Raw genomic sequence first — 9,366 nt, forward strand, 5'->3', positions numbered from 1 at the left:
TGAGAACCATTCCCCAGCTACCCAAAGTGCTTGTGGGGAAGAACATTCATTGTATTTACTCCTCTCACATAGATATTCTTTCATGGTTGACTAAGTTTGCCTAGTCCTTGCAAGGTGAGGAAATTCAGAGAAGGGAGCTCAAGATTTTGGCTGTGGGAGGAAGTTTCTAACTCTCAAGAACATTGAGGAAATTCTCCTTTGGTAAAGTTTCATGGCCTCTCATGAGGAATGAAAGAGTTAACTATCACAGGAATACATCTAGAACATGGCAGAAAATGTTCTCATTACAGATATTCTATCTAGTTTGGGGGATATGGTCCCAGAGCATCTAGATCCTAAAGTGAGGGAAAGAAAAAAAGTTTGAAGTTTGGGGGGGAGGAATATTAATTGAAATAGAATGGTTTTTCAAACTACAAAGTGATTGCCCCATCTCAGCCTTCCACCCACTCAAAGTAACTGTCATTGCTATAAATCAGAGCTGGGCTTGCCCATAGGTGGAATAGACAAGTTAATTCTCTACAGAATTATTTCAGGGACACCAATAGTGTCCTGACAGCCAAAAAAATCTCTTCCTGTCTGCTAACAGGTGTCCAAAAATCTGCCATTAAGATTTCATCCTTTTAACTGGAGACTTGGACCCTTGTTACAGGGATGCCCTATGTTGTATTCATAGTATTTGAAGGAAGTACATGAAATGTTAGAACTGGAAGTGACTTTAGAGCTCATCTAATTCTAGTTTGACAGAAAAGAATGAGAGGCCTGAGGAGATAAATGGTATTGTAGGTCCTCTGAATCTAAATTCAATGCTATTGCATAAGGTTTTCAGAGAACCTGCTATAATCTCTTTTTAGTTTTTCATATTTGAGTGTACATGATCTAGGAGCAGATTTGAATTGAAGTGGGGGTGAAGATAATAGTGGACAAAGGAGTCAACTTTCACCAGCTATGTGGGGGGAAGGGAGAAGAAAGAAGGTATATGGAACAGGTGAGATAGCCTCAACACACTAACGTGGCTGTTTGGCAATACTGACAAGGGATAATATGTGATGGATACCCTGATTCTCCAAGGGTTAAATCTGGCTTACAAAGTCCAGTGCCCTCTGGACTATGCTGGGACCATCCAGCCTTGAAATAAGGAATGAGCTTTGGATGGAGTTTGTTCCCATAGCAACTATGGGGTTGTTGAACCATCACCAAGGGTGGCTTTCCATCCAAGCCCATCATACAGCTATGTGAGAGTAATAGCAAAAACTATGTGCACATGCAACAGAGATTTTTTAAATCTATAAATTTAATAGTTGGTGTTCCTACTGTTTGCATCTGTTTTCCCAGCACCCAAAAGATTGATAGTAACATATAGGTTCGTCAGCTTAGATTGGGGTGACATTAAAGCCAATTTCCCCCTATTCATTTCCTCCCCAATATTCTCTTCTGTCACTTTTATATGATAAAATATAATAGAAATAAAGTAATAGTTCATATTTCTATAGTACTTCCTGGTATAAAGAATGCTTTCTTCACAACAGATCTGTCAGGCACAGATCTATTAGGTTATCCAAGTATTATTTCATCCTTTTTACAGAGGAGGAAATAGAGACTCAGAGAGGTGTTGACTTACCCAAAACTATTTACGGTAAGTAAATATCATTGTCAGGACTTGAAACCATGGCCTTCTGAAGTCCAAATCCAGTGTTCTTTCCTTATACCACTAACTCCTAGAACATGATTTCCCTGGCATTCTAGAGTAGTATGAAATATGAATAGGAAGTGATCCCTCACTCAACACAATGGTGCTCCTAAGTCCCCCAACAACAGAAGAGGTCATCTCTCAGAGAAACACAAACACATCTAGCTCTTTTCCCTTTCCATAGTGTTTCTGCTGACCATATTTCTCAAGTCATTTTTAGAAAGAACCCAGAATAATTTGGAAACGTCACATTCTCTATCCCATCTACCCCCAGAACCAAGGGGAAAAAATACATCATTCTTGAGAATTTGCTAGCCAGACTTGTGTGAAACAAGAATGTTGTTGAGAGGAACTTAGCACAGAAATTAAACTGGACCTGAAAGGTCACTTCCAAATTGGAGACTGTGAGTCTGAGATTTGAAAGTTTGGAGAGAAAATATGTTTCTGTGGCCCATAGCAGGGCCTTTAAAAGCAGGAGATTTAGACCTTTGTTGTCTAGACTTGAGCAGAGGACCTGCCAGCCTGACCTAGAAGGTCAAGAGAATCAAGGGAGGGACAGATGCTCCTTTTGGTGAGACAGAAGGAGTAACAGTGAGGTGCCTCGATCCCAGAGAGATCAGTAAAAGACATATGTCAGCCTACAAAGAGATCCCAGGAGGCAGTTCCAAGCTCCCCCTTGGTCCTCTGGCTGGAATGACCTGGTTTCCTGTCTCCATTCCCCCCATGTACTTCATTTTCCTCCTGCTGTTTCTGCTAGGTGCCCCTAGTCTTAGATATGTCATTGCAATTCAATGGCTCTTCTGGGTCTCTTGGTCTTTGCCTTACTTGACTATCCTTTGGGAACCATGAGATATAGTATAGGAAAATGCACTGTACTTGGCATCAGAGGACCTGGGTTCAAATCGAAGTTTTCCTCCTTTTTCCTTATATAACCTTGGGCACTTTCCCTCCCATAGCCTCAATTTCCTCATCTATAAAATGAAGAATGGGACCATAAGACCTCTGAGATCCTTTGTAGTTCTAAATGGTAACAATTCCTTCTGAATCCTTTTCAGAACATATAAGTTCAGAATTCAAAGGAATTTTAGAACAAAAATATTCAGAGGTCATAAAAGTTCTAAGTTTAAAGATACATTAGAATATAAAATGTTAAAGCTCAAAGGAGCTCCTTCATTGGACAAAATTAAGAACTGTAAGTAAAGGATTTGCCTTGTCTCACATATATAGTAGAAGATAAAAGTGTTGTATTTTTTTTCTGGGTTAACACCTTCCCATTATTAATCATGTTGCTTTCCTTAAAAAAATTATATTATAAATTATTCCCCTGTGCTCTAGGGAAGTCAGGTTCAAGTGCTGAACCCAAGAGCAGAAGAAAATGGTCTGTTCACTTCCCAGGAGCCTTACTGTGGTCACTACCAACAGTGGGCCATCTTGAGCCCCCCATGCCAATCAGCCTTCTCTTGTTTTTTAGGAACTCTATAGGAAGGACTGCAATCTAGCTGCTCAGCTGCTTCAGTGCAGCAAGACCTACGACAGGTCCCACACAGTGTCGGAGGTAATGTGACCAACCTTTGTGCCTTTGCCAAGAAACCGCGTTGCCTGGGCTGTGGGCACTGTGTGGTAACTCCCAGGGCTCTTATCCTTACCAGAGCTGGCATCTGATGGGGGGAGTTATGTGAGGGGAGTTTAGATAGAGCAGGCTGCTGTGTAGAGGGTGGCAGGCTAGGGAGCTGAGGACAGGGAACCTTTCAGGTGGGAAAGGGTTCTGATTCTCCTTTTCCTTAACTGACACCAATACACTAAAGACAGGAAAAACTGTGAAAGTCAAAGCCCAAGTATAATTCCAGGTCTCTTAAAAGACCTTTATTGGCCCTATACGGGGACTAAGACTTCCCCTGAAATCAAGCTTCCTGCAAAATCTTTTTATCTAGGTATATTAAATTCCTAATCCAATTGGTCTCAAATAACTAAGACTAGGGCAGACAGACTCTGAAGCAGTTACCATTTGTTATTTCTATTACAAGTATTTCATTATTAGAATCATTATTAATGGTCTAGAACAAATGTGTTAAATTCACAGCACACTGCTGAATGTAGCCAGAATCATATTAAAATATAATTGGGAAACGTTTAACAAAATAAATAAAAATACAACATAGATAATGTTCATTTGTCGTTTTCTAAGTCAATATGTAATCTTCAGAGACCATTTCTGAGTTTGATACCACTGGCCTAGGAAAGGACCATTAGAAACAAACACAGTAATTGAAAGTCTTTACATGCCTCCCTGTGCTGGGGAGGTATTCCTGGGCCCCCCAGAATTTCCTGGGGGGAATTAGCCCCTGGGCTATGACATTGGAACTAATGAGCTCCAAGTGCCAAGCGAGTGCCAAAATGAAAAGACTTCCATTATGGCTTTAATACATCTGTTATCCAAGGATAGTGTCCTAAATAGTAGAGACAGGATTTGAACCTGGCTTCAGGTTGTGACTTCAAAGTCAGGACTTTACTGCTTTTTCTGGCCAAAGCCAAAAGGCTTGACTCTTTTGGAATTGGCATTTATTATTTTAGTTATTGGGCTCTGTAATCAAGGAAAATGACATCCAAGTAATTTACCTTGGATTAACTGGGCCCAAAGAAGGAGACTCCTCTGAAGTAGCCCAATAACTCTTCTACAAGCAGCTCTGGGCCTTTCTCCCCTCACACTGTTTCTCCTTCAGCTTTTTGTATAAATAAGTATAAATATGGGGTCATAAGTAGCCTGATTCTTGAAAATTAAGAAGTCATTTTGACCAAAGTGGCCTGATCAATGGCCTCTCCCTCCCTGCTTATGTCTCAAGCATCCACTTTCTAGGAACCTTCTCACTCATTCCTTATTCATCCCACTTCTTCTCTTTCCCTCTCAGTCTTCTTGTCATCTTATTCCCTTCCCACAAATCTACTACATCTCTACTCTCCCCTTGCCCTTCCATTCTTTTCCCTATTATCTCCTTCTTTTACTATCCTCTAACTTATTAATCCAGACTAAGCCCTATAAAAGTGATTCTCTACTTTTAAGAATGATATATTCAAATTTATAAGAGTCAACAAACAAATCACACATTTTAAAATTTTTCATTATTACCTCTTCATTAAAGGGACATCATGACATAATAGATAAATGGCCTCCAAGCCAAGGAAACTTGGGTTCTCTCCTGCCTCTGACACATATTGGCTCTGTGACTTTAAGCAAATCTCTTAACCTCTCAGTACTCTTTGCAGAAGCTCTGCAGAATAAGGATTTGCAGAAAAAGTACCAACCTGCCCTGGTACAGGGAATTCCTTCATCAGGGAGTTCTCTGTTCCAGTGATACCTCTAATCCTCATCATCAGGAAGAATAGTCCACTTTTTTTTTTTTTTTTTTTTTGGACTAAGGCAACTCTTTTAACTGCCAACTATAAGGTATTGAATAGGTTGTAGTCCCTGTCAGAAAAGGAAGTCACAAATCCTTGAAGTATTAAAGGCAACTGCTTACACTTCTTTTTAACACTTTTAGCTTTACAAAGCACTTTATAACCATCCTGTGGGGCAGGGTGATGCCCATTTTGCAGATTATAAGCCCAAGGCTTATTGAAGATTGACCCAAGGACACCCCACTGATACACAACAGAGCCTGGATTCAAATCCTCATATCACAAACATTTGCTTAGTGTTCTGATAAAACAAGTTATTTGGAATATCTGGGAAGGAGTACACACAAAGCACTGACAAATAGATCAAACAGTAGTGTGATGATTGTAGAGTGCCTGCCCCAGATCTCTGTCTTTCTGTCTCTCTCTCTTGTCTCTCTCTGTATCTCTGTCTCTCTCTCTTGTCTCTGTCTCTGTCTCTCTCTCTCTCTGTCTCTCTCTATCTCTATCTATCTCTTACACACACACAAACACACACACACACCTGGGGTATTGGAGGCACAATTCTCTTGATTTTGTCCTTGGTGGTAAGGCCATCAGTCTCATTTTGCTTGACTTTCTTCTTCAATCTTTGTTGCATCTGTAGCTGCTGTGTCTAATATTGCTGCTGGCAGAGCCTGCCCCTGGCTATGGTGTCAGCAATATTACCTGCCTTATTTCAGGTAGTGGTGACTGAAGGAAGGGAATGCAGATTATGGCAGTGGAATGAGAGTTTAGTCTAGGGGCTGCCTGAGAGTTGGGGGATGAGGTATGTCTAGGAGAGAGCTGGGGGCAGTGAATAGAGGGGAACCTTAAAACTTCTCTGTGTTTAGAAAGGCAAAAAAAACCTTCTTGGCTGAAGTCCTCCAGTCTGGAATTCTATTGAGATGCCCCAGTTATGTTGGGGCAGAGTAAAAGTAAGGAAGATGAAGGAGTGAATAAAAAGCACTTTTTATTGAGCTGCAGAAAAAGACTAGATTTTGTACATTAATAGAAGTTAGAGTCATCAAAGCTGGAAGGTCTTTAAGATCATCTAGTCATCAACTGTCATTTTAAAGACGGCAAAACTAAGACTCGAAGAAGAGAAGAAAGGAGGTCTCCCAGCAAGTCCCTGGCAGAATCCCGGCATTTATGTTCCTGTCCCCAATATTTCCATGTTATTTGTAAAGGTTGGACTCCTCTTTGGGTAGGGGGATGAAAGGGAGACAAAGTGGAAGGAACTTTTTCTTGAAATCTAGGTCTAGTTCCAGAGCATCCCAGAAATATCCAAAGGCTTTTTGTTTCCCCCATGCCGTTTTATGAGCGCTCTGTGCAAGTCTGTATCGTGCTCCCGTCGGTCTGGTTGGAGGCTGAGACTTACTGACCCTTTTCTTTTCTCTCTCTCTCTCCTCCTCCCCACGTTACTTCCCTGGGTTTCAGCTGCCATCTGACTTTCAGGAGCGGGTCAGCCTCCATGTGGAAAAGCACGGCTGCGGCCTGCCGGCTCCCCTCTGCCACCCCTCCTTTGCCGACACCATCCCCACGTGCGTCATTTCCCAGGTCCTGGAGAAGCCTGAACCCAGCAGCCTGTCCTCCCACCTGTCCAACGCCTCAGCCAGGGACCTGGCCTTCCGGGACGCGACCGACAAAGTCAGCCCTCGGGCCCAGTTCAAGTCCGACATCTACTGCAGTGACACGGCCCTGTACTGCCCCGAGGAACGCCGGCGGGACCGGCGGCCGAGCATGGACATGCAGGTAAAGGACGTGGGCTTTCTGCGGTCGCAGCACTCCACCGACAGCACGGCGGAGGAAGACGGCTTCCACTCAAGCTTCTCCCACGAGGCCTTCCCCGAGTACGTGGCCTCCCTGCCCACCTCCAGCTCCTATTCCAGCTTCAGTGTCACCTCCGAAGAAAAGGAACATGCCCAAGCCAGCACGCTGACAGCTTCTCAACAGGCAATCTATCTGAATAGCCGGGACGAGCTCTTCAACCGGCAGGCAACTGCCGCCTACGAGCGGCCCTGCAGCCCGTGCTTTGCCACGGTCCAGCCCCAGCCGCACGTGGAACTGGGCCCGGAGGGTCAGGCCACCCCCCCCTTTGTCAGGACGCTGTCCCCCTATGCCGGGGACCCCTTCCGCTTCCCCGTCACGATGGAGGCGCAGCAAGCCCTGGTGGCCCAGAAGCTCCGGAGTGAGAGCCGAGGCGCGCACCGCTCGGATGAGGAGCTGCCGGGCCGGTGGCGGTCTCTGACGGTGGAGGACATTGGGGCGTACTCCTACCCTGAGGCTGGCCGCATCTCCCCCCACAGCTTCCCTGAGCAGTACTTTACCGGAAGCCCCGGCAAGAAGGCAGACAGCCGCGCCAGCCCCATCTATCCGAGCTACAAGGCGGACAGTTTCTCGGAGGGAGACGACCTCTCCCAGAGCCAGCTGGTAGACTCCTGCTTCCTGCCCGAGGACAGCAACATGAATCTGAACATAAGCCCCGGCCGCCCACCAGACCAACTGCCTCCCTACGCCCCCAGTGAGGCTGGCAGTGAGAGGCTCACGGTTCAGATGTGTGGGGATGGCAGGGTGAGCCCCGCCCCTGAGGGAAGCCCCAGACTGGGGGGCAGCTACGCCAATGTGAGCCCGGCGAGCTCGGCGGGCTCCCTCGAGCCCAGTTCCATGGAAGCGTCTCCAGAAATCCACCTGTCTTCTAAGGAACCAGGCCTCCACCCATCCATCCACAGCAAACAGCCACAGTTCCAACGGACTCCGAGTACCGGCCTGAGCCGGAAGGACAGTCTGACCAAAGCACAGTTCTACGGGACCCTCCTCAACTAAGCCTCCCCCAGAATGCAATAAAGATCACGTACAGAATGCTTGGATCACCCATCCCAAAGTCCAGCAAGAGAGAGAGAGAGAGAGAATGAGAGGGAGAAAGGCCGAGAACATTTTCTCCTCTTCCCCACCCCGACCCATTTGCCCCTGGGGATAAAAAGTTTGCAGCACCGAGAGCATTTTTTTCACACAAACATCTTTTCCACCTATGAGATGAACCCCCTTTTATAGATCTAAACTATTTTTATAAAGAAAAGTGGTATTTATTAATACACAGCCTCCAGCTCTCTGGACAGTGAGCTGTCTTTTCCCTTTGAGTGCATTTTCAAACAAAAATCTCCTTTATTTTTCTGCATGAGGGCCACTTGTGCCTACCTCTTGGAGGGAAAGGATGGAGCCACTGCAGTAGAGAAACACATACACACACACACTAGATAGAAATTTCCACAAACCACATAACAAAGCAATCCCAGGAACTGTCCTGAGTAAAACTTGAAAGGAAAGAGAATTGAAAAGGGGCAGGGCAGGGGGGAGGGGAGAGTCTATTTTTAAAAGTATAAAAGAGACAAGCCCCAAGGTCTTTCATAATATTCTATTTCTGAGTAAAACCTGACCGCACACAGCGAGGCAGGTATTTTGTTCTCCTAGTCCATCGTGTTTCTGCTTTCCAACTCTCAGTTGTCTTCTACCTCAAACATAATTGAGGTGTTCTTTGTCACCTATTTTCTGTAGGCTTGCCTTTATATCGTCCATGATGCATGCAATGTCCCAATTAGTACTGTATTTTGCATTACTTAATAAAAGAAACTGGTGGACATAGTTTGAGGAGTCTGGTTTTTGACCTCATGAAAGTTTATGCCAGAAAAATGAGATTATTACCATTGTCCTATCCAACTTCTTTCCCTCAAAAACAACAATAAGGATCTGACAGGAAGAGAGAGAGCACTGTGTTGGATGGGATAGGCAAGGAAGCTGCTTCCCAATGAAAACTGAGCCCAAAGGCAGATTGGGGATGGGGATTCTGAACACAGGGTAAAGACTTGTTCATTCTACAAATGTTTATTAAGTATTTACTATATGCAGCTAAATGTTATAATAGATCTGGCTTTTCATCCTTTTTCCATTTGTGATCCTTTTTTGCCTGAGAAATTTTTTTGCTACCCCAGGTGTATAGGTATATAAAATAGGTATAACAAATCAAGCATTTACTGAAAATAAATCATAAAGAAATTTGTTTTAAAACAATTCTTTGTTATACATATAATTTTACCATTTATTAAACACAAAAGTAGATTTGCATACTAATGAGATGAATGTGATTGTTTATTTTTACATAAAGAAGTAAATCTTGGCAGAATATTTGATACTGCAGAATGTGGAGCATTCAAAACACTTACTGTTGCCAAAGTTTTCACAACCTCCACATTCAGTTACATGACCCCATATGA

The 9,366-nt window shown here is 44.0% G+C and overlaps 1 protein-coding gene across 3 annotated transcripts in view; it reads left to right on the forward strand.

Moving 5' to 3' along the window:
- BEGAIN (brain enriched guanylate kinase associated) overlaps nt 1-9,076 on the forward strand; it is a 269,775-nt gene extending 260,699 nt beyond the window's left edge. For all 3 annotated transcript variants that reach the window (XM_031953246.1, XM_031953247.1, XM_031953248.1), the window contains 2 exons: nt 3,159-3,242; nt 6,536-9,076. In XM_031953246.1, the coding sequence (XP_031809106.1) occupies nt 3,159-3,242; nt 6,536-7,921 (1,470 nt within the window). In that variant the 3' untranslated portion in view covers nt 7,922-9,076. The remainder of the gene's footprint in view (nt 1-3,158; nt 3,243-6,535) is intronic.
- Nucleotides 9,077-9,366: the final 290 nt, after the last annotated feature.

This window comes from Sarcophilus harrisii, chromosome 2, assembly GCF_902635505.1.
Source record: "Sarcophilus harrisii chromosome 2, mSarHar1.11, whole genome shotgun sequence".
In the NCBI taxonomy this organism is placed as follows: Eukaryota; Metazoa; Chordata; class Mammalia; order Dasyuromorphia; family Dasyuridae; genus Sarcophilus; species Sarcophilus harrisii.